The following is a 25,131-nucleotide window of genomic DNA, read 5'->3' as shown; positions in this document are numbered from 1 at the left end:
TTCCAGCAGGGACGACGTGGGCGCCACAACCCAGGCTGCCCCTGCCCTTCCCTCCCCACGGGCGCTGCCCAGCCCCCGACGGCTCCTCGCCGCCTCATCCCACCCCATCCCATCCCATCTCATCCCATCCCATCCCACCCCATCCCATCATCAGCTCCTGCCGCCGCATCCCGCTTCCCCCGCCTCCGGCCCATCCCGCCGTGTGCCCGCGGAGGAGGCAGGCTCTGAGCGCCGCTCCGGCACGTACGCGGCCACCGCGCCCTTTCCCCTCCGCTTTGTTACGCTTGAATTCCCTTTTAGGGGGCTGGGAGGAGGGAATGGCGGGGCCGCGCCTCCCCTCAGTCCCTCGCGGGGTCGTGGGTGCTGCGGGGCGTTGGTGGGAGGGAGCGGCGCCTCGCAGCGGGGCCCGGCCCGTCAGCGCCGCGGACGCGCTCCGGCTGCCACCTGTGGGCTCGGGCGGGCGGGGACACGGCAGGGACCGGGGCGAGTCCCACGGCGCGGGGTCTGTGCCCGAGCCGAGGAGGACGGCGCGGATGTGATGAGCAGCCCCGGCGGGCAGAGGGTCGCGGGGCCCCTCGGCAGCGCCGTGCGAGACGGAGCCGGAGCCGGCGATGCGGGGGCTCCCCTCCCTCGCTGAACTTCGCCCGTCCCCGAGGCGCTCCCGGCGAGGTGCGGGGCGGCTGGCGGGGATCCCCGCCCCGCTCCGCCGGCATCACATGGTGCTGGGGGAGGGATGGGGGAGCCGCCCCCCAGCCCTCGCTTCTCCTACAGTTTCTTCCAGTCTCAGCGCTCAACTCCGGCGAGGCTGGAGCGCGGCGCGGGGCTGGGCAGGGCGGGCTCCGCCGCCTGCTCCCGGGGCGCCGCTCCGCAGCGGAGGCGGCGGGGAAGCGGCACAAGTGCGCGGCGCCTCCGCTGCATCTCAGCTTCTGATGCCCCTTCGCGACTGCACGCCAGCCCGGCGGCCGCGGCTCCGGGAGGATGCGGCTCTTCCTCCTCGCTGCAACTTTCTGGGGATTGTGCCTGGCGCCAGGTAAGGGCTCCGCGCCGCTCGCCCGGAGGCGCCCGCGGCCAGCCCGGCGCTGGGAGCCTCCGTCCCCTCGTAGCCCCTCGACGGAGCTGCTGCCGGGCGCTAAAAAGGAACGGAGCGGCGGAGCCCCCGTCCTGCCCGCGGCCCGCAGAGCCCCCGCCGGTGTCCCCAGCGCCGGCTGCCCGCGGGGCGAGGCGCAGCACCGGTGCCTCTCCGCGGATGCCGCCCGCTGCCTCGGCGGGCAGTGGGTCGGTGCCAGCGGGCGCTCCCGCCGCCGCGGCGCTCCCAGCGGAGGGCGGGCACGGGCCGGGGGTCCCCGCCGCGGGACGAGGGTGCGGGAGCCGCCGGCGGAACGCTGCTCGGAGCGCCTCGTTTGCATGATAAAGGCGGCTGGCGAGGGATGCTCCAGCGCTTTAATTGTGCGTGGCAAAATAGTAATTAAATCATTTGTAATTAATTAGTAGCTAAGTAAACCCGTCGGCACGGATAAGAGCCGGAGCGTATCTCTGAGCCGGGCTGCTCTCTGCGGGGCGCGGGCGGCTTTCAGCCCGCTGTGCCACGGGGCAGCCGCGGGGCGGGCGATGGGCAGCGGCTGCCCGGCTGTGCCGGTGTCGATGCCGATGTCGATGCCGGTACCGGTGGCCGTCGCCTCCTGGCGGCGGCGTCTCCAGCGCCGGAGCGGCCGCCCCGCGGAAAGGAGCATCAGCAGAGCCGGCAACGCTCGGCCTCAGCTGAGCGGGCGGCACGCGTGTTTCACTTTATGTTTGTCAAAGGGATACTTTGGCTGAGCCGTGAGTAGCTAGGAACAGCTAAATGCGAAGGGGGAAAGATAAGGAAGATTTCTGGCACGTGTTGGTTGTTTGGTTTTCTTCGGTGTTTGGTTTTTGTTTGTTGTGGTTTGGATTTTTATTGCTATTGCTGTTATTTAAGGGCAGGTTAGATGGGGCACCCGGTTGAGCAGATAGTGTTCCTGCCCATGGCAGGGGCTTGCAATGAGATGATCTCTAAGGTCCTTTCCAAAAGAAAGCATTCTATGGTTTTTGACAAATCTCTATCTGTTCCAGGTTCGGGTTTGCAAATACAGTGTTACCAGTGTGAGGAGTTCCAGCTAAATAATGACTGCTCCTCTCCAGAGTTCATCGTGAATTGTACAGTGAATGTTCAAGATATGTGTCAGAAAGAAGTAATGGAAAAAAGTTTTGGTAAGAATTTAATAATTATTCCTCTGTTTATCTGGTTTAGGTAGCATTTGTTGCTTTTGGCTCCACCCATTCATGGTGCTCAGCTTCATATGAATCTGGTGTTCCTACCTGAAGGGACTGGATTCAATGTCTTATACTTCTGAGTGGCTTTGCATTTTCCTTTAAAACTGGTGTAAAAACTGAAGGGTGCAAGCCAAATGTTGATAAAGCTGGTTAATACACAGCCTTATGGGTCTCTGATATAGTTTCCCAGCACTGGGAAATTAATAACAACAAGTTAGTTTAATCTCATTACAGTTAATTACATGGGCTTTTTCCCCAAGAGATAGAAGAGCATTAAATTAGTAATTCCCTCCTTTCTTTTATTTACTCAAGCAATTTATATACTCTGAAGGTTCATCTTAAGGGAAGGAAAGTGTAGTGATCTTTGCTTTCATCCATTAAAGCAACTATCAAGCAAAAGGGAGAAAGGGTTTTTTTTTTTAAAGGGGGAGGAATTTAGGGGGGAAGAGAAGGGCACAAATGGATTTGCCATACCAATCTTTAAGATTTTTTTTTCCTTGCAATTACTATTAAAGTTAACATATTAGGACAGCAATGTGTCCAAGAGGAAATCATCTGTGATCCTGCACCTTACCTCTGTTGTCTTTTGAGCTGTTTTATAAATGGCTGGGTTTTGTTCAGGATTGTGGAAGGCATTTGAGGTTTAGAGAGAGCTGTCAGGTCTTACACTGCTGTGTTGCTCTGTAGCTTCCTACGTGAGCAGAAGACAGGAACTCTGTTAAGGACTCTGGGGCCGTGTGAGATGGCAAGAAGGGAGTTGGAGCTCCTGGAGCCTCCTGCTCTGACTGCGGGCAGCTGAGAGGGTGTCAGGCATTGGAATGGACAAGGAGCAGCCCCTCACTGGGAGCCCCAGCCTGGAAGTGCCCCCTGGGCCAAGCCTGGTGAGCAGAGGGCAGCTTGGGGCTTCAGAACCCTCACTTAAGGGGGTGCTGCTCTCTGGGACTGCCCATCTCACAGACTTGGGGTTTTGCTGTTAATGTGGCTTGAGCCACAGTCTGTCCTCTCCCAGCAAGTCCTCGAGGAGCAGCAAGATGCCTCTGGTGCAAACGTGTGCAGTCATCCATCCTGAACAGCAACAATGCTTCTTGGGCTTAGCAAACTCCTCTCCCAGTGCTTGTCAGTCAGCTGGCCCCACCTGTGCTGGTGATTTCCGGTCACTGTGTAATCAGTCCTGGATAAATAATAATTGTTGTTGCACGTCGAAAGTAGCTGAACTGCTGACACTCTTTCATCCTGGGTAACACCATCCACAGTGACTACTGCTGTGAAATACTTAGAACCTGTCCAGTGTAGGGGAAAAAAAAGCTGGGTTTAAGCTCTTTAAAGGAAGATTAGTCTCTCTTAAGTTATTTTTTTACTGGAGTATTTTATTTCAAGTTTACTTGAAAAGGCTGGTGAGGGTGTGAGATAGTTACAGCTTGCAAGGTACCTTTACAATCTTGAGTATGTCTAAATGACTGCTTGAAGGCTTTGCTATCTCCACAGCACAGCTTCTGCAGTACTTTCATGAGGTTAGACAGGATGTTGTGATTTGGAGGACTCTAGATGTGGTAGTAGACACAGACAAAAAAAGTCAGATTTAAACTCTTTTCTTTGATGCATAACTTGCCATTACTCCTGTGAAGAAATGGGTTGCAATACAGTAAATAAGCAGCTCTTAAACTGCTTGGTGAGGTTTTTTTTTTCCTGTGCAATTTTGTTTTTTTCTGAGTAGATCCCTAGATTTTTTCCTTTAGGAGGTTACTAGTATGCTCTGCATAGCAGGTGCCACTGTTCTATTACATTTACTTCTATAAATGCATTTCTTATTAATTTTAAGTTCAGAGAGTGTAAATTTCAGCCAGTTAATAAATTAAAATTTTAACCTATTTCAAATTGAATGAAATTTACATTGCAAGCTTAGTTTCTGTTACCCTCAGTCAATTTTAGAGAGGGTTGGTTGTAAAACAGAGGTGATTCAGTTCATCATCCTTTATTGGTTTTATTCCTAATTGATATTTAAACGTGTGCAATATAAATACCTTACTCTCCCAAGTTTTATTTAATAATTCATTTTACTTCTACCAGTATATTTCATAACCTGATTCTTTTGGTTGTTGCTTATTACTGAAAGCTGAAATGTTTCAAGTATTGATTTTAATTTATAATAGACTTGAGTTTGAGCTTTTAACCCAGAAAATGAAAGATGCAAATTTGCATTTATTTGACAGCACAGTCTACTAATTAGAGTTCTTTCCTCTTGACTAAATAAAGTCAGAGGAGTGCAATTTTTGTAGATTAACCCATTTTTGTCATTAATAAAACATAGCTGTGTCAGTGAGCAAAGTGCTGCAAGTTAGCTCAAACTTTATTTAAGAGTTAAGCGCGGTGTTTTGAGATAAAGCTCATGGTGTGAGTGGGTGACCATCCCTCTGATGGAGCCACCCTTCCCCTGCAAGAGACATCAATTTGTGTGTTTTGCTCTCGGGGGGCTGCTGGCTCCCGTTCTGTGCTGTGCCTGCAGTGCAGCCCCAGCCTGTGGCCAGGGACTCTTTTCCACGAGTGTTCGCTGCGTGCAGGAGTTTTGCCACGGCAGCTCCGTGGCTCAGCTTCAGTTCTGGATTAAACTCCCTGTCCTAGAAGCACCACGGTGGCAAATGACAACCCTGGGCTGTTCTTCCCATTTACCTTGTAAAAAGTTCCTTAATGCCTCTTCACAGTTAAGTCCTCCTCAGTTTCTCTAAAATCAGTGCTTCAGATGTCACTGGGCTCTCTCAGAACATTGTCTCAGCTTCAGGTGAGAAATAACAGCAGCTCAGGCATGTTCCTAACCCAGAGCTCAAAAAAATGGCTGTTCCTGTGGCAGCCTCTAAGAAAGTAGGTGTTAGTAACTTCTGATATGAATTAGATCATCAGGCATCTGATCTCAGCCCTTTGTTGCACCAGGTGGACATTTGCTCCTTTGGACAGCTTAAAGTGAATTGAGAATTGAGCAGCAAATGGCAAAATATTTTTCTCTCTTAAGGCTGAGTTGTGTTTAAAAATTTTGCCAGGCAAAGTTTAATGATTGTTAGAATTCTGTTCCAGTGGGAGATACAGGACAAGACAGCATTTTCCGTGTGATAAAGAATCTTACTAATTAATTTGCTAATTAAATCTCAAAAAAAAAAAAAATAGAAAAAGCCTTCTTTTGGAGGGAGGAGTGATGAGAATGGAAAGTGGCACTCAAGACTGTACCACAAATTTTTTTATCCCACAGAAGTTAATGTAAAGGATAAGTTTCTAGTGCTTTCTTCAACTGGATAAGCAGGTGTTTTAAAACTGTGTAAATTGAATGTTTGACAAAGGATCAGAGTTCTTATCATAATTCTACCTGCAGATATCTTGTAGAAATACCTGTGGTGGATTCCCTGCTCCCACTTGCCTTTCTCCAGTCTATGGACTTTTAAATTAGACACGTCAGTGCTCCTTCATTTTTAGAATATATGTAGCAACAAAGAAATCCCACAGTATATTGGGATCAAGTGAAACATCTTGGTGATCTATAGATGAGTATATAGTGTGTATATGCTTTTATATATATTATATATCATAGAAAACATACTGGTAATGGTAATCTTGCTTTTTACTGAGGGGAAGAGTTATCTGAGCATAAAGGCTGATTTAAAACCTACTTAAGGCAAAATGAAACTTGCAGTGTGAATACATCAGCGAGGGATAAAGCAGGAGGGATGAGACAGACAGCCCAGAGAGGTAGCCAGTCTTAATTTCTTGGAACTCTCTGCAAGGAAACCTGCCCACATGCATGTTTTGAACAATACACCGTCTGGTCTAATGTAGTTGTGAACAGACTTTTACTAACTTTTGCAAGGAAAAAAAAATTATTCACTGTAGCAATGCCAATACTTTAAAATATCAAGGATTTTTCCGTTTGCAAGCAAATTGGGAAACAATTGGATTATTGTATTAACCTGCAATAAGAAATTTTGCTTGTTTGTTTGGTTTACTATGGTCCTTTTAATGTATTTAATTGGTATATAACTCTGCAGTGTAGTTAAAGAAATTGCTGTGATTGTGTGCTTAAAAGTAGTGCATGGAAACACCATGAGGAAGATCAGCATCTCAGTGTGGAATTAGAACTTTATCTATTTCTTTGAACTCTTTCCAGTATTGGTTTTCCCATCATTTGTTTTACCAGTGGCTATGTTGTATGATGAGTTGGGCTGTGGTAAATTCTTTACCTGTGATTATTACTTGGTTTTGCCATGATTGAGTTGTTCATATGTGCAAGGATTACAGAACCATGTACTTTTTTTCTGTGTACATGTATAGAATCCATTAGTGCTAATATTAATTGCATGCTTATATCAAGGGGAAATTATGCTCTGGTGTACTTTTATTGACAAAGTGATTAAAACAGCAAACAAATTTTAATGTTGCCAGAATTACTGTAGGCATTAAAGCTTTATAGGAAGTTGTTGCATCCCTAGTATCTATTTAGAAACAGTAAGAAACATCCACTAAATTTGTAGTGGATTTTTAAAATTTTTTTTATTTTCCTCTACTCTTTTTGGTCAAATGATATCAACATAACAGAATTTGTTGGTGTTTGGGTTTTTTTTTTTTGTTTTTTAATCAAAGCAAAGCATGATATGATAAATCTTTAATGACAATTTTAAAAGATATATAAAAATTTTGCATGGGACAGTTGGTACCTATAACATCACACATTGTGCTACCAAATCCCAATGAAATGTAGGCATAATATCGATATTGGAAACACAGTTCACTTTTGATATTGAATAAAAGACTTGCAATGGACGTTGTTAATTTGCACTGTATGCTGAAAGCTTGGATCTGTGGATACATTTCCATTCAGAAACACTTTTTCTCAAATGTCAAAGCCATTTCCTTCCTTGTAAATTTTTTCCAATCTTTGGGTTTCTCAGAAAACTTCCAGCCACTTACGGAATGAACTGACTTGAGTGTGTCAGCTAATGAGAAATAATGAGAGTGTTCAGCAGTTGCTGTTCTGACTGCCTTTCAATAAAGAAAAGCAACAGTGGAGAGAACAGTTCAAGCAGTTTATGACTTGAAAGCCATGACAAAGATCTGAGTGCAGAAGTGATGAAGGCTGCATTATTTTAAGGAAGATGGGGTCTCTGGTCCAGCAAGTTTCATCTTTCACAGGATGTGGACAATAGCTTTTTATGTTGTTTTATTTCTCAGGCTTGTGTGAAAGATATACAAATTAATTTTGTGATGATACAGTGCCCACAGCTTGGTGTCTCTTAAACCTCCCCTGAGAGTTTCCTATTGCATTTCACACACAAATGAGTTTGTGCTTCCAAACCTTTTTGAAGCCTGACCCTGTCACTCCTTTTAGCTCCCAGTGACCTTATCAAATCATTGTCAAGCAAGCTTTAATTAATCCAAACAGTTTTCATTTCCATGTTTTCTTTGTAGTCTGGATGTTTTTTTTTTTTTTTTTTTTTTGAAAACTAGACAAAACTGGATTTTGCCAACTTAACAATAAGTTTTTGAAACTGGAAAAAGCCATATAAAACCCAGGAAAATCCTACTCTTAAGTTGAACAAGCTGTAAAATCCTGAGCATAAAAATAGCTGAAGATTTAAGAGCGGAATGAATTTCCAAAGTTCTGGCAAGCAAGTGCCAACATCTGAGCCATCCCACTGAAATAGCTAAGGACATTAATTAGGGATGCAGCAAGACTATTCACCTGTAAAATTATTTATGTGACTTTTTGCAAGGATGTAGCACTTTAACATTTGTAAAGGCAAAAGGGTTGTGGCTTCCCTTTATCTCAAAATGTAAGGATTGTCAAGAAAAATCCTCACACAGAATTCTGAAAATTGAGTCCAAGTTCACCTCTGTCTCTACAAGATGAAGTATATTTAGGTCTTGAGGGCAAAGGACATTTAGATCTTGATTCCTTTGTAAGAGGTAAGAGGAGAGGATGGAAGGCTGTGAGCCAGCTTTGTTGGGAAGATTGTGTGTTGTAGTGCTTGACTGTACATCCACATTGGTGAGCAGGGAAAGAAATAAGAACAGTAGGAAACCAAAGAATTATTAGATATGCAGGTGAAAGCTGAGCTTTGACCTCTCATTTGTAGCCTCCTGTGGCTTTAAAAAATATTTGATAACACCACCATTAGCAGTTGTACTTCTCTTTCCCAGCCTATGCATTTTTAAGCATTTTAATGCCATGCTTCAGCTTTGCAAGCAGTGACAAAGACTTTTTTGTGATGCTTTTTGTTGTTAACAACACCGTTTTGAGTCACATTTCCAGCACCAGAATTAGAAGGCACAACTCACAAAAAGATATCAGGGTAATCTAAACCCTTGTCCTCTGTCAGTCAACAATTGTCCAGTTTTCTCCTGAGCTGACTTAATTTCTGCAAGGTGTCATGTCAGGGTGAGAAGGAGAGTGATGAGGCCAGACTTTCATTGTCAAAAGCTTCCTGTTAGTTTCTGAAAAAATGTGCAACTTTTTAAGAGTGCCAAATGTATGGAGGATTTGTGATGATAATAGGTTTTCATACAAAATCATGATGACAATATGCTAAGTGAACCAGGTGGTTTGTTTTCATTTTGCTGAGAGGCAGAGGGCTCTGGGTTTGTTTTATTTTTAATAGAATTGCGTACTCTCTAAGAACCTAAAGGCATGAATATGCTTTTATCTTGTCTATAGAATGCATCAAAGGGAGGACCAGGATGAAATAGCTGCACTCCTAAAACACAAGATTAAAAATCAGGAAGTGTGTGCATAGCTTTGCAATAGATTTCAAGTCACATACTTTCAGTGCCTTGGGTTTTTTTTTTTTTTTTTGGTCTGGAAAACATCGACCATGGTAGCTCACAGTATTTAAGTAGCTGTTTACAAGGTGATTAGAAAATTTTGTGATACAATTTCTAGCAAGGTGCAAACTATTTAAACCACTTGTCTCGTCAGCTTTCTCTGTGGCATTCACAAAGATAAGAAGAGTTATTGTGAAGTGAAACTTACAGGACATGGTTGGATATCTTAACTTGCTCAAATTGTTTGGGGTTTTTGGGAGGGTTTTTTGTAGCAATGAATTTACAGCCATAGCTGAAAGTCTGTGTGTTGAGGAAGCTTAATTCATACTTTAAACCAATAAAAACATGGTCTGACTAAAACTGCAGTTGTTTGGGGAAGCACAACATCAAAAGAATGATTGACTGCTCTCCAATATTCAGTCACCTTCTATGATATTTAGGACCTTATTAGATAAAATATTTATAATCACTTTCTCTAGAACACAGCAAATCACAATAGCACCTCTGGAGTCTGTCACTGTTTGATATATGTGAACAGGTTCTAGCTCAGGAGCTGATAATTATCATAGCAAAACCACTGAAGCCATAAAAAGATGGGCATACAACCTAATACGGAAATTTAAAAACATCATTTCCAGATGTATTTGTGTTTAGTCTGAACCCAATTTTTGTAGTGATACAGTAAAATGCAGAAATAGTCACCTATTTTATGTTCCTTAGAAGGTGATGTTCACCTGTTTACATTTTATTCTTGCACTAGTATAAATTATCATTTTATTTTTTGCAGACATCAGAAAAGAGCTTTCTTAAGTGCTACTGGGTGCTGGATTTTGCTTGAGTGCAGGGTAAGCTAGTGACAATTTAGGGAAAAAAATACAGAATGAAATGTATGAATGAAATCACAAAGCAAGCATGGCTAGGCAGAGCACACATCAAGTCTATGCACAATGTAAAAAAGTTGCAGATTCACCAAGAGCAGAAAATGAAAGTTTTGGTGAAATAAGGTGGAACTATAAGCAGGATATTCAAAGAAAGGAGTATTGGTACATAAGCACAGTCGTCAGCTTGTCTTTATGAGCAACGACATTGAGAGAACACCCAAACAGATCCTGTGCAATTCATGCTGATGCCAGAGCTAGGACAAGACTGGGGGGGCTCCTCCTGAGTTCTGTGTGCTACACTGTGAATTATCCACTGCTGGCCAATTTCCCAGCTTTTGCTTAGAAGAGATGGGCAAGATTTAAACACCCCATCTAAAAGAGTTGAGTAGAGGTTCTGTCAAAATTGTAAGTGTACGCCTCAAACTTGCCTTGATCTACCTGCTGGCTTTCTCAGCTACTTACTTTAAGGTACAAAACTTTTCTACAGCCATTTTTTTTGCTTCCAGCTCCTGGTGCAGCCTTGAAAAGGCTCAAGGATGCCTCAGTGCTGGGCCCTAGTTGGACACAGACTTCTTTCTCAGCTCCAGAAGATTTGTGGCAAGGTTTGCTCAGAGCACGTGCAGGGGATTTTGCTAAAGCACTGTTTGTGGAATGAGCTGCACGAGACTGACTTCACACATGCCTGTGAAAGTAAATACATATACAATATAAAATATATAATATAAATATAAAATGGCGTAGAAAAAAGTTTTCTTTAAGAAAAGTGGAGTGTCAGTCACAGCCCACAAGATCAGAGAACAGCTGGCTTGAAAAGCTCAGTGTTGGGCAAAGTGACACTGTCCACTTCACTGAGGCAAGCTTGGAGAGGAGGGTTTTGTGTCCATGAGGTCCTGGGGTGAAGGGCAAAGCTGTGATTTCCTGCTGAGCTGTGCCTTTGCAGAGAGCAGTTTCAGAGTAGCTGGGTCATAGGAGTGGGAAGGTGATTTTTTTGGAAATTGGGTCACTGATCTCAGAGGTGATACCCTGGTTGCCTGTTTTGGCTTCAGAGAGCTTCTGTGCATTTTGCTGAAGGACACCCCTGAGAGTACAGGTGCAAACTGAAGTTGCACACTGCTTGGATTGTGCTTGGCTCTGAAAAGTTGGAGAGTCATGCTTACACAGCATCTTTTTTTGTCTGCACCTTCTAGAACAGAAGAATCAGAGGTGTCTAATAAGGTTCTTTTCAATCAGTAAGAGAAAAACCTTGGATCTTCTGGTGCCTTCTGCATACACAGTGTAAGAAGTAGGTGTGATGTCACCTTTTTTGGTTGTCCTAGTAACAAGTTAAGCTGTTAGTCAAGAGAAATGCACTGGGCTGTGCAGACAGGGTAGAGGAAAGAACACTCACTTTTGGATTTGAATAAATTACTGCTTGAATTGTTTGTTACAATCAAGACAGAATGCACTTGTGTATGGACAAAACAGTGCCAGGGTGCAGATGCACAGGACTAGACTGGATCCAGCTGGGAAAATAAATATTGCAAGCAGGAACTATAGAAAAGCCTAAAGATTTACACCTATCCCTTCATTGCAAGGAATAAGGCAGAAATAATAGTTTGGGCCTTGACACTGTCTAAATTTGTGATGACTTGTGGGACAGAGAGAGGTGTAACCATGGGCAAGTTGCTTAGTCTAGAAATAAATTTTCCATGCCAAATTTAAGCCCAAATGTGCTTTAGAAAAGAACCCTGAAAACAAACATGGCTGTTGTAGGTACATGTGACAAGAGAGGGTGTGGGATACAAGCTCGTTATCACACAGCTGTTCTAGCTCTATGTACTCCCCTCTTTTCTTGAAATTTCTTGATTTGCATCCCACAAACCCCTGAAGCCAAAAAAATGGAAAATCTGTTTGTTAGTAGTAGGTCATTCACAGTAAAACATCTTTCTTTATAGTACCTAAACTGTTGTTGGGGTCTCCTGAACCCGTGAAAAAGGACAAATTGCTCTGTATTTGTCCATCAAGTAATTGGGCAATAAATACACTAATTAAGTAGTCGTCAATATGCTAATTGATCTCTCGTGTCCATTGTTGAGGGTGGGTAGCTGGGAATGACCCCATCCCAGTAAAAGCAGAGTGTAAAAAGTGAAGTCTCCTTGCTTAGCCAATGACTCAGAACAATCTGAGGTAGAAGAAAAGCTTCCAGAAAGGTTTGCAATTATTTTTCTGGGTGATATGTTAATGAATGCATCAGGCTGATTGCTCAGGCAAGAGTACCCAGTAATTAGCAGTTATGTCTGTGGTACGAGTCTTATGAGGCAGATAACCATTTTGAAGAACTGTCTGCAGTTCAGCCTGCTGGTGGCAAATGATTCAGGGAGATCTTGGGGATCGTTTTGGAACTGGCTCAGCAATTCTGCAAAGGAGGAGTTTGAGGAGAGATCTCAGGATACAACTGGGAGAGGAGGCTGCTCTCCTGGCTGAACTCAGGGGGTGAGCTGAAGTTACTGGGGCCCATTAACCTGTTTGCTGGAGTGAGGAGATGGTGTCCCTGCCATCAGATCATGATAGTCAGTTGTACTATACTAACGTATTTCCTACCAGAATTATGATAAGAAGAAGGTTTAGGAGTAAGTCACAGCACAAATGTTTCAAAAATGTCACACCTGCAGTGCTAACATTCCCTCTTTTCCCACCAACTTCTGTGCCTGTTTGCATTGTGTCTTCCTGTCAAGATAGTGCAGAACCAGAGAGAGAGCACAGCCTTTCTGTGCTGAGCAAGCTTGCTTCATACCTGATGCTTTGTGAAAAGCACTTAGTGTGATAGCAGCTGGTTTGTGAGATCAAGAGACTCTATCAGTACTCAAAGGAAAAAAATCTTGGATGTGAAGGGCATGTTGTTAGCAAAGGAGCTGTTAAAAACCTGATGGAAATGCTGAGTTTTTTAAGTAAAAAATCTTTCTAAAATTCAGATTACTAGAACAGGGAATAAGAATAAACAATCATTTGGGTGTGAAATTTCCCATTGTAAGGCATTTACTGAAAAGCCACTGGAGAAGTGTTACAAGGGGATTTTGCTACTAGTCAGATTATTCTCCTTATTTAGGTGTGAACATGGTCCATCTGTTCATGAAACTTGGAATAGCAAAATTTCAGTCTGTGCTGGAATACTGTTTTTTGACTTCAGAAGGAGCTGAGGATTGTTCTATGGGATTGATCCTGGAGAATAGACCTGTTGTAAATACATGGAGTTAAGCTGCAGGACTTTGATTTTTTTGCAGGAGAGGTTTCCTAGAGTTGTCTGGTGAAAACCATGCCTCAGAGGGCACAGCTGTGAACAATTCTAGTTTCCTAATCTATGGGAGAAGTGCAAAATGTGATGTTTCCACACTTATGAATTATCCAAACTAATAAATCACTAGTTCAAGTTGTGAGCAAAGCTTTGCAGGAAACCTGTGAAAAGGAAACAGCAGGAAGAGAGTGATCTATAAAATGATGGGAATAGGAAATCTGCCAGGGTCAAAAGCTTTTTAAAGCCTTGGTCTTGAAGGGCAAAGTCAAATTCACTGCTGTTCATGTGGAAGGCTGAGGAATGGCTGAGTCTGGTGGGTGTTTGTTGCTCAGGGAAATAATCTGTGATGGGGAGCTGCAGGATCAGGTCATTGTGCCTGGTTTAATTGAAGACAGGGAAGGGGAAGGAAAAACATTAACTGTAGCCATGGGAAGGGTCATATCTGCCTCAGCGCTGGGAAGACTGCAGGAGGAACATGATCAAAGCACCAGGTGGTTTTGGGGAACATCAGCTGAGATTTTGGTATTGTAAAGCCGATCAGTGGCAGCACCAGCTGAGGCTCCTTGACAGCAGTGGTTTGTCAGCAGAGACAGAACTCCCTTCTTTTTGCAAACTGTAGTGATAAAGACTGCATTGCTTTATCTGTGTGCCTTTGCTATTACAGGGAGAACAGCCCACAGCTCCTCTGCCTTCTTGAGAAAAGGCTCTACCTGCTGCGTTGATTGATTGAAGCTCACTGGAGACAGAGGAAGATTTAACACTCACTTGAGGGCTTCTCTTCATAAGTTCAATGAGATAGATAGCCTAAAAACACATTTCAGAGCTGAGATTTGCAGAGGGAGAACACAAAAAACAAGGAAACCCCTGCATTGTTGAGATGGCAGCAGTGTTGTGACAGTATAAAAGAATTGCTTTAATTAAAAGCCTCTGAAGACAGGAAATCCTTCTTTCAGAGCACAGCCCAAAGAAAGGGTGTTCTGCTGCTACTCTCAGCACTCAGAGGTGCAGTGGCTGATGCCAAATTACAGAGGTTTCTCCTGGACCTCTGGAGGTGCTGTAATGGTTATTAAGTCTCTGGGGACTGAACAAATATCTGCAGGCACTGTACATCCAGTACCAGGGTCATATTCCCTCCTCACTCCCTCCAAAAAAAAGCCTCAATCACTGTGCATTTAAAGACATTTTGGGACCATGCCACAGGATGCAAAAGCACTATTCTCCAAGGGAATTCTGTTCCCTTGCTTTTCAGGAGGAAAAAAATAAAAACTTTTTGAAAATCCCATATTCAAAAAGAATAGTGATTTTATCATCCTTAGGAATATCCATATTACTTTTTGTAACTAGAAGCAGGCAAACATCCATTATCTACTTCTATTTTGTGTATGTTTTTCTAAGACAAAATTTCTACTGTATCACTTGTAGGAAAATTTTGGAGTAATGAGACGGGGAAGTGCCATAACCATTTTCCACTGTGACAGAAGAAAATACAACTGTGTATTTTAAAACCTTTATAAACCATGTTAAAATAGCAGCTAAAAGTATACGCATCAGAATGTGCTTTTTCAGTTAAAAACAATCTAAGAAATTATAAATTAGCTTATTAATTAAAATTAATTTAAATTACATTAAAAAAGGGAAGACTTTCAACTCAAGAAAGACACTTCTATAGAAATGGAAATTTTTGTTATTGAGGGTATTAAACTTCAAAGATAAGCAAGAGCTGAGATTACCTGGAAAAGTACTTCTAGTTCTTCTTAAAAAAAAAAAAATTAAAAGGGGAGGGAGAAGGATGAAAGTTTTTCTGATAATCATCCTCTTTTTACTCTTAGTTACTTGTCTGTGTGTGGCAAAGGAACAAGAAAAAGAAAAAAAATCCTCAAAAGACAAATTAAGAGCATAGAAAGATGTAATTACTTAGACACCTTAACTTAGACATGTTCAGCAATAGAAACAAAACTAATTTTCTCACTAATTGCATTTCAGTTATAGCTATTCAAACAGTTTATTCTGAAAGATTAAGAATTCCAGCTATAAAATGCATCATTTGATATACATCATGCAAATTAAGTCTGTAATATTTTTGGTTCCAATCAGGATCGAACTACAAAGAAATCCCAGGCAGAGCGACCGTGGTGCTCCGGCAGTGCAGGGCTGTTTGTGCTGAGGTGTCTGCCCTAAGCACCAGCAGTGCTTTGGGGATGTGAACTGGGTTTGCAGCTGCTTTTGAGCAGGAATCCTGCTGTAAAGTGTTCCCCTCAAACGGAGTAACCCTTGTTGTGTGTCACAGGAATCATGTACCGCAAGTCCTGCGCCTCCTCGGCCGCGTGTCTGATCGCCTCCGCCGGCTACCAGTCCTTCTGCTCTCCTGGCAAGGTGAACTCCGTCTGCATCAGCTGCTGCAACACTCCCCTCTGCAATGGACCCCGGCCCAAGAAGAGGGGGAATTCTGCTGTGGTGCCAAGGGCACACATGATAACCACTCTTCTGCTCCTTAAATTTGCTCTGTTGTTTTTGTACTGCTAAACTTCAAGCAAGTTGGTTTGGTGGTTTTTTTCCCCGACACAATTTGTCCTGCATCCTTCTTTCTTCAAAGACGCTGCAATTATTTTCTGTTTGTTTCCAAATCCCTGTCAAGAGCAAGGGAAGTTCAGTGGTTGTGTGGAGAAGAGGGGCTGATATTTTTGTCAGCTAATAAGTTCAGTTAGCAGATTGAATTTCCAGTGTGCACTTAAAAATCCCAACAGGGTACAGAACTCCTGTTCCTTTTGCATAACTGGAAACAAATCCATCCGAGTTATTCCTTTTGCAATGTTGTCGCTTTCCTCAGTCATTTCAATGTCCATGTTTTTAAGCTCATTGCTAAGCATTAACTTTGCCTTATGAAGTCATACTTGGTGTTCACAAAGGCCGTTCTGTGCGCCCTGGCCGGGCTCTGAGCCGGTCTCGAGGGGCGCCGTTTCCAAGCTGGGATCTGGTGGTGCAGGACCCGGCTCCCGCGGGCTGCAGCTGGGCGTGGGCTCCTTCTGGAAGGTGCTCAGGACAACTTTGGTGTTGCCCTTGGTGGAAGACCCGCGCCTGGAGGACGTGAAGAGCAGCGGGCGCAGGGAGCGGCTGCTCCGCGCCCCGGAGCTCTGGTTGGCCCTGAGGAACTTCTCCCTGTTGGCGTGCTGCAGGGTGAGGCGGCAGCGCAGGACCTGCAGGAACACGCTGCGGAACTGCCGAGAGGAGACGTTGTACAGCAGCGGGTTCACCACCGAGCTGAGGTAGAAGAAGATGTCGGCGATGGGAAGGAGGGTGATGTAGGCTCTGAAGTAGGGGACGGTCCAGTCCTGCTTTGGTTTAGCAGCAGCCATGATCCTTCTGACCTGGTTTGGCATCCAGCAAACCGCCAGAGTGGCAATGATCAGTCCTGCGGGCAGAGAGAGCAAGAAAGAGGTCTGCGTACGTGGGGGAAGACACACAAAATGCTATCAGTTCTGCACTTCCTTGTTAGGAAATGGTACCAATTTTTCAGTGTTTTGCTTGACAGCTTTTTCTGCCAGTAGCATTTTTTGTTTGTTGTTTTTAATAACTGTTGCAAGGTCATTGTGGCACATGCTCAGACAAAACACTGCATAGCGTTTGGATGGTGTTTCTTTGTGCCTGTTGTCATTTATTGGTTTTCTCTGATCATCTGTGTCTTTGGAAAGAATACAGTTTTATTTTGGTTTACATTTCTTACATTTCTTCTGTCTTTCCCTTTACTTTGAAAAACAAATACAGTAAATAGAACCTATAGCCATATTAGATCAGGCAATACCCAGAAGAGATCAGATTCTTGTTTGTACTTTACAAAAAAAATGTATGCATAATAATATATTTCGTGTTATTTTTGGTAGATTTCCTCTTACAGAAGCTATTTTTAAGTAAAATGTGTATGGATCTTTTTATGGTAATTAAGATATGTTGGGCTTTCTTAAAAATCAAATTCCAGTGGAATTAAATGATGAATGTAAATGAGAAAAACCCAAGCCTAGTCATGAAAGTGTAAGCAGTTTCAGATTGTAAATTACGCTTTAAAATGTGGTATCTGACCATTTTGTATTTATATGTAAATATAAACACATGTTGCTGCATCACTAATGGCATTAAAAAGGGGTGGCTGAAGTGTTGGATGTCTGAAAATTCTGCCTGCGTGGGGCGTGTTCCGCAGGGTGCAGCAGCCCTGCAGGAACATGCCAGGGACTGGAGCTGCCTGTTCCCAGGCAGGACATGGAGCAGGAGCAAGGCAGCTCAGTGGCATCCTCTGCTGCTGCTGTGTGCCAGCGCTGGAAACCCTGACACCTTGTGTGACATCCCAGGTACACCAAGTCACTGCTCCTGCTGCTCCTCCCGCCACCGAGCAGTGCTGGCTCACAGTGCAGCCTCCAGTTTGCTGTCCCCTCTTTGCTCCTCTCTGTGCAGGAACTGTGCCTTACACAAACCTTGGAGGGAGCAGAAGCTGTAGCCTGGCTGCTTCCCTGCAGCAGGGAGTGTCCTGGTGGGGCAGTTCTCACCCTGTGTTAGCTTCATCCAGTGCCTGACCTCTGCTCCCAACAGCAGCACAGAAGCTGTTTAATTCTTACTTCTCTAGGCTGAGTCGGATTGCCCCCACTGGACAGGTCACTGTGGCAATGCCGTTCAGAAATAGCAGGGTTTTGAAGCCAGGAAAAGGATACTTCACTAGCAGGAAGATGTGAATGTAGCAGGGAAGGGAGGCAGGAAATAGAAGATTTTTCATAACTTTGAAGCTGCCAGAGCTTCATCAGGCTATGTCCGAGTTCTTGCCACCAGTAACCCCAAGCAAAGAAAAGGTATGAAATGCCTTTTAAAAAATAAATTTCTTTTTTTTTTTCTCATAAAAGGGATAATTAACAAATTTATTATCACCCTGAATAAGCTACCAAATAAAAACTGTCCTTTGGATCCCTTGGTTCTGTAATCACTTACTGCCACAATAACTTTGTTGGAATGGGAAGTAACAGATCTTAAATGTACAGCACTGGCTTAAGAGCGCTGGAGGGCTGTTGTTGGCAGGCCAGCAGTAAATCCATCACCAAAACCTTTGCCATTTTCAGTTCTTTGCCTGCCAGAACTCTCCTCAGCCACTGTTTCTTTTTGCTCTCAGTCCCCTCCCTGCTCCTGATTTTCCCCTGCCACCTTGCCTCACTGCTCAGTACCTGCTGTGCCTATGTGATCTGAATTTTGTATTAGTCCTGCAAATGTTTGTGGCCTTCAGTGCTCTTCTCCTGCTGTCAGCTTAACAACTATAGGGTGTCAGTCCTGGCATGGGCCAAAAGAAAATAAGGCCCCTTGAGCAGTGACTTGTGATGAGCCTTATAAAAAGGCAGTGGAAGGAATCTGTTGCTTCACTGGGGCTTTTTCTCTGGTGGAACTTAAACACAAAGTTCACAAGCCCAAATCTGTGGAATTCTCATCAAATTTTACCAGAAGATGTCTTTCAACTGAGAAGAAAATAAGCTGTATTATGCAATTTTTTTTTCTTTGTTAGAAACAGGGTACTTTATCATGCTGATTAATAGTTTCCTAAATTATGAATGCTGCTGTGAAAATCCGTGAGCAAACAGTGTGTGCATTCATTTTTAAAACCCAACTGCATTGCTCTGAGATGTCTGATTTTTTTTGCCTCTATCTGAATTCCTTGGCATTGACCTTTCTTTTTAATTCAAACTGCCAAGTGCTTAAGATACCCCCTTATATTCTTCAGACACTTTTGTTCTGGAGAAGTGAATATCTGGTAGTGTGTACAGCGAGTGAAAAATGAGCTGCTTGTGCCCTTGTGCAGCACAGTGAGGTTTGTCTCTCGGGGGGGCGGGAGGGGACGTCTGCAAAACTGTTGTTTTCCGGGGATGACTAATTGTCATTTTCACACTTTCAGAAGATGCTTGTTGACTCAAAGGAGATGCACCATGCAAATAAACATGCTGACAGACTCACAATATTTTTTCCAACTTTCACACTTGGCATGGCAGCGTGGAGTAAACGGAAGCGCAGCAGAAGAGCACCTCGGGAAGCCTCTGAGCTCAGCACTGCTGCTGTCAGCCTGAGCCTGGACTGGGGCTCCAGGAGTTTCTGTTGTGCTGCTCTGCCAAAGGTGCTTAAACAGCCTTAACAGCTTGGATGGAAACCACACTGAATCTTACACCAGCACTGATGTATTTTTCCCGTGAGCTTGCTGCCTGATGGGAATAATTCTTCACATTTCAGCTCATGTCTATCTTTGCCTTCCACTCCTCCTTATTAAAGGGAGAAAGATCAGTAGCTCTGCTTTTTCCCCTCCATTTTCCTGACCACTGCATGGAAGTGACACAGAGCAGAGTTTTATCTTCCATGGAATAACAATGTTTATAAACAAAGTAATGCTGTGGTTCTGCAATGTCCATCACTGGTGCTTGAAATTTCCAACTCACATTTGAATTATTCCAGTTGAATCACCAGAAGGGCATTAGAAAAATGCCAGCAGAAGCCAGGAGCCCTTGTGTTACCTTCTGTAAGTAAGAACATCTCAACCTTTAAGTAAGAGCAGGAGCTTAGAATTAATTCAACATTGATTTAGATATTTCAAGGTAACAAACAAAACAAAAGCCATGAAAAGGTCCTTGACTAAAACTACATTATAAAGCTAAACCATAAACAAGCCACAAAACAAATTCACCCCAAAATAGGAATTACCACATCCTACTACTATTTGAATCTGGAAAAAGCCCAGCCCAAGCCTCTTTACAAACAAAGCATACAAATTTAACAACACTTTAAATGTGGGAATCATTATTCTAACTTCCCAAAAGTCAATCTCACAGTATTAATTCTTAATACGTGACAAAGGATCATTTATGTAGTAAAATAAACCTAGCATTTAAGTGCCAATATTATAAATATTCATTGCTGGCAGAGAATAGGAGTTTGGCAGTCATCTATCCCTTAGCAATACTTTTTTATTACTCAGAAAATTCCTCTGGGCCATAGGGGACTGAATTAAATTCATTATGAACTTTATTGGGAAGGATTTTAAATATGTGCAGATGTCTGGTAGAGAGGGCTTCCTTTTCCACACTTTCATTTGTTCTTCTGTTGAATCGATTTTTTTCCTTTTTTTCCTGTACCTAAGCACTTAAATCTGTCTCCTTTCAAAACTCAGTGCTTTGCCTCTATCCTGGCTGCTGCCAGCCATCCCAAAAAGCCTGAAATTGTCAACAAGATCATAATTGCTACCAGATAGTGCCAAGAACATGTTTCCTTTGGCTGCCACAGCCCCTTAGCTGGGGCTGTCAGTGACCTCAGGTACACAGTCCTTTGCCTGTGCACTTAACCCTGACCATCCTGGTGGGTCAAGGTCTGCCAGACTCTGCTGTTGCTGTGTCCCAGCCCAAAGCACGGTTACACCCCAAACTTTGCCTCTCTGGGATTTAATTAATGACACAAAGGCAGGCTCTCAGCATCTGCTTATAAACTGACATTTAAATGGCAATTGTCAATGGAATATAAGCATATGGTTTGTGAGCTGTGAGTCAAGTGCAGGCAGAAATGCAGTTGGTTCAGAGGAAGAGCTTTTTTTAGTGTTGGTTTCACTTTTGTGTACTTGGCCTGACTGTACTCAAAGGCACAACATGACACTAATGCTTAGTCACAAAGTCTTCAAACAGTCCATCAGAAGTGCCAAGAAGTCCCGACAGAGGAAGAAAGACCACCTTTAATTATTAAGGTTACCATCATAAAGCAATGCTAATTGTGAGGAAAGCACTTTGTCCCTACCGGATTCTGCTACAGACTGCTTTGAAAATGTGCAAAAATACCTTCCCACTAATCAGGGTCCCAATGGTCTCAATACCAGCCACTAATAACTCAGGAGAAGGGGAAAAAAAGCAAAGACAGCAGTACTAATTAAGAATGCTACTTCCAGGAGGCAGGGGTCTGGCTTGTATTTGTGTTACATTTATTATTTTAACCAGGAAAAAAAATCTTGCTTTTTGTTAGAAATAAAGATATAAGGCACTGGTTTATTGTCTTTCTAGCTTTCCAAGAATAGTCAAGGCATGAAATGCAGTCTTCAGTCACTGAGATGACCTTCCCAACTGCAGATCAATGCAGTGCTGTCTTCCAGCATCTGCAGCTGCTCCGTGCCTCTGCTGCTGCAGCTCCCTGCATGTGAGGAGTCAGCTGCCATATGCTTGTGGTCTCCTGACAATTGTCATTGAAATGTCAGCTTACAAACAGCTGTTACCTTCACTGCTGCAAGTTTGGCTTGTAAGTGCAGCAAGGAAAGCAGGCAGAGTGATGCCTGAATGGCAGCTGCCCCTCAGCACTGCAGGCTGCTCTGCCTTGGCACGAGAAACTGAGGCAGGCTGGAGCACCTCAAGCAGGGGACTGTCTCCCATGCTCTCCAGTCTCAAGGATCTCCTACTGGTTCTTCTTTGGACAGGGAAGAGTTTAGAGCAGTTTCTCTGCTCCTCAAGCAGCTGGGTAGAATTTCAGACCCAAGCCTGCAGCTTTTAACAGCTCCTGGTGAGTACCTGGCGCCAGCCACTGTCCAAAAAGTGACTCAACCCCCTCTCTATCTCTGACCAACAGCAATGAGCTGTTGATGAGCAGGAGGGTGGGAAACAGGAACACACCTTCTACTTCTGCTCCCAGTCCCATCACTTCCTCCCCCATTGTCTCCTTGGGTTTAAGGTCAGAAAGTTTAAAAACAAGAGGAACTGCAGTGTCTCTTCAAGGCTTCTGTGGAAATTGCAGCGTTTATGCCAGAGCTGGTATCTCCCCATGAAGGGTCTGTATAGCACAAATCACGTGCCAGAAGGTCTTTGTATATGCTAAATTAGTCCTGTGATACTCAGTGCTGTCATGCCTGCATCTTTTTGTACAGCCTGTCATCATCTTTCTAGGAAACCTCTGCCTTGCTCTCTAAGATCTAGAATAAGGGAAAAAAGGCAACAGGACAGATCCGAGGGATAATCCTCCAGACACAGAGAAGTGGCCACACTCCTCTTGCCCACACACAATTGCAGAAGGCCCAAGCAGGCTGCTGGGCTCTCTGTGGCCCCAGAGTGCCCACAAATCCAGCTCCAGCTGGCCCACAGACACACACACACTTGTCACACAGGTGTGAGATCAGCGTGCCACAGGGCTCCTGTCAGATCCAGCTGTGTGCCCCTGTCCAGCACTCGCACATCCTTGTCTAGGCAGTGACTCACAGCTGGGTCTCACATCAGCCTTGTCCCTCGTGTCCCATGCTCTGTGTCCCTGTCAGTGTGGGCAGTGAAGCAGCTCCTGGGCACAGAGTCATTGCAGAGAGCACCATGAAACACAAGGGGTGGTTTCACTGTCCTTACCAGTGTACTCATGACCATTAATCTCCCGTTTCCCAAAACCCCACCAACCCAATCTGTATTCAGTGCACAATGCCACAACCATCAGTAAGGGTTGTGCTTGAATGAGGGCTGCACTGTGCTCCATGGGCAGGATAAACTTCTAACAAAGATTAAAAACAGGAAAAGAATACTAATACAAACTTCTCCCTTGCCCCTCTGAACCACATGCAAGTTTCTTTTGCTGGAGGACAAACATTATAGTAATAATAAGCACATATCGATGTATGTTGAGGTGAATATAAAATGTATTAACCTGAGAGATAAATATTGATATTGCTTTGTCCATGTCAATATTTAGTTCAAGGGACAATAAATTTTGATATTCACTGAAACAAGTCAATACATGCATTGCTGCATGCATTTTCTATAAGCTCAAGTTATTCAGCAATTCTCTTGGTTTTTTTATCCTCAACTTTCAGAATCACAGATTTGCCTCTCAGAAATGCTTCTCTGTAAGAGAAGAAGGCAATAAGTAAACTAGCCCTACTCAGGCAGTAAATACAGTGAGAAAAAATGAGAAGATATGGCCAGTGTCTATCTCCCAGGGATTTCCTGTTCAGTTTTTCTAACCACCAGAGAGGCCCTCATGCTCCCTGTGGCTCTGACACTGGATCTGGGCTGGCTGCTGTGTGGAGCCTCCTCAGAGAACAGGCATTTCCTCATGGCTGCACATGAGCAACACACTGCCTTTGCTGTGGAGCCACCTCCCTTACACACCACATACACAGGTACCACGGGCAAAGCAAAACTGAGGTCAACCCCCTGCCCCTGCCGCTTCTGCAGGGGAACCAGGGGCAAAGGAGAGAGCGAGACAACATCTTTGTCACCAACACAGGCAGGAAAATCTCTAAGTGTTCACAGAGAGGCTCTGACAAACACCCCACAGCCCTTCTCAGAATGGGCTTGAACTGAACAGCAGCCAGCAACAAACCCGTTATCATTGTAAATACTGCTGGAAGGATTAAGCATATGGCCTGGGACAAACAGCTGAAAACCAGCTCCATGAACATCCCATCAGCAGCTTCCAGCAAAAAGCCAATGGACCAGCAAGTCCCACAGCCTTCAGAGGCATTTGGGTCCATCTCAGGCTCATTATGCTCCTCCAGCTCCAAGGGTGCTGTGCAGCGAGGCCACGTCTCATTAGAGAGCACGCTTGGGTGACAGGACAGTGCTGTCCCGTGAACTGGTGCAATAAGTGAAAAGCACTGAGGAAAAAACCAGCTGCCTCTTGGGGCAATAAATGAACCAAACCTGCAAGATTTTAATAAATATATTGCTGTTCTGTTGCACATAAAGTTGTGTCTCTTCCAATTGAAGCCACCATTAAGAGTCTCACTAAACCCCAAATGCTAAAGTGATGCACAAATTCTTCCTGTAAATGGCCATTCTCTGCTCAGAACAGCAATGTGTTCAAGTGTGGGGCAGTGACAACACAGGGAGTCTAGCTTTCATTTTATTTAAAGCTTCTGTAGATAACTGGAGTTGTCAGGCATATGAAGAAGAATTGCACACAAGTATTTTGCCCCATGGCATCAGAAAATCACCTGCTGCTGCTTTTGACACTTCATTTCACAGGTGACTACGTAAATCATCACTGAGGCCCAGCACATGCTGCAGAATCCAAAATGTGCCTCTCACTTGGACTGGACAAACTGCCCTGCCTTAAATCCCCTTAAGGGTGCCATGAGATCACTGAGATCAAGCTGGCTTCTTAGAGCTTCTGGCCAAGTGTGGTGCCATTGAGCCAAACCAGGGATACAAAAACATGCCCACAATTCCTCTCTCTGGCTGAAACCCCAGCATCACCCAACAGTTTGCTCCATTCAGGTCCTCCCTGCCCTGCCACACACATTTCTTCTCTTGACTGACAACAAAGAGCTGCTCTGGGCTGGCTGAAGCACAGCAACATCCCATCAGTGACTCACTGGCAAAGAGTAAGGCCAATTTTGTGTTTCCAGAAACCTGACCTTTAATAGAAAACAGTGCTGAAGGAACCTGCCCAGAAGAGCACCTGAGCTTCTTTGCAGAGGTGCTGATGATGCTTCAGTGTCCATTGCACTTCAGCTCTCTGCAGCTGATAACAGCACGCTGGGTTGAGAAACATGAACACTGCCATTAAACAGGAAGATTACAAGAGTTTTACATGGAGCTTAAACAAATTGTCAGGTCTGTGTACCACTGATCCACACATCCGGGATTTGCAGGGCACTACAGCAAAATCTTTTCTGCAGCACTGGAACATAACTTAGGGGGATCCCATCACACACTTCTCCACAAGCAATAGCAAGCATTGCTCTTCAGAAGAATCAGCTATTTTTACTTTGCACCATCATCTAACAGCCCACAGCCCTTAGTTAGAGTGGAACCAGAGGCACCAGAAGTTGCCAGGGGAACACAGATATGCAGAACATAATTAGTGAGGACACAAGTGTTAACAGTTTTACTTCTTAGCAATTTTAAATGCCTGACAATTATCTTCAGT

At 44.2% G+C, this 25,131-nt stretch overlaps 2 protein-coding genes across 2 annotated transcripts in view; one reads left to right on the top strand and one right to left on the bottom strand.

The window, feature by feature from the left end:
- Window positions 1-579: 579 nt before the first annotated feature.
- On the top strand, window positions 580-18,186 carry LYPD1 (LY6/PLAUR domain containing 1). The gene is made up of 3 exons (XM_053948376.1): window positions 580-1,030; window positions 2,092-2,229; window positions 15,530-18,186. Exons 1-3 carry the CDS (start codon window positions 979-981, stop codon window positions 15,763-15,765), a joined length of 426 nt encoding a protein of 141 aa, XP_053804351.1. The 5' UTR covers window positions 580-978; the 3' UTR covers window positions 15,766-18,186.
- The window catches only part of GPR39 (G protein-coupled receptor 39), a 73,069-nt gene continuing 64,065 nt past the window's right edge, over window positions 16,128-25,131 (bottom strand). Inside the window, exon 4 of the mRNA XM_053948447.1 lies at window positions 16,128-16,651. Coding sequence (XP_053804422.1) covers window positions 16,128-16,651 — 524 coding nt within the window. The remainder of the gene's footprint in view (window positions 16,652-25,131) is intronic.

This window comes from Vidua chalybeata, chromosome 7, assembly GCF_026979565.1.
Source record: "Vidua chalybeata isolate OUT-0048 chromosome 7, bVidCha1 merged haplotype, whole genome shotgun sequence".
NCBI classification, from domain to species: Eukaryota; Metazoa; Chordata; class Aves; order Passeriformes; family Viduidae; genus Vidua; species Vidua chalybeata.
Note: the sequence above shows the minus strand (reverse complement) of the source record. Positions and strands in the feature narration are given on the sequence as shown.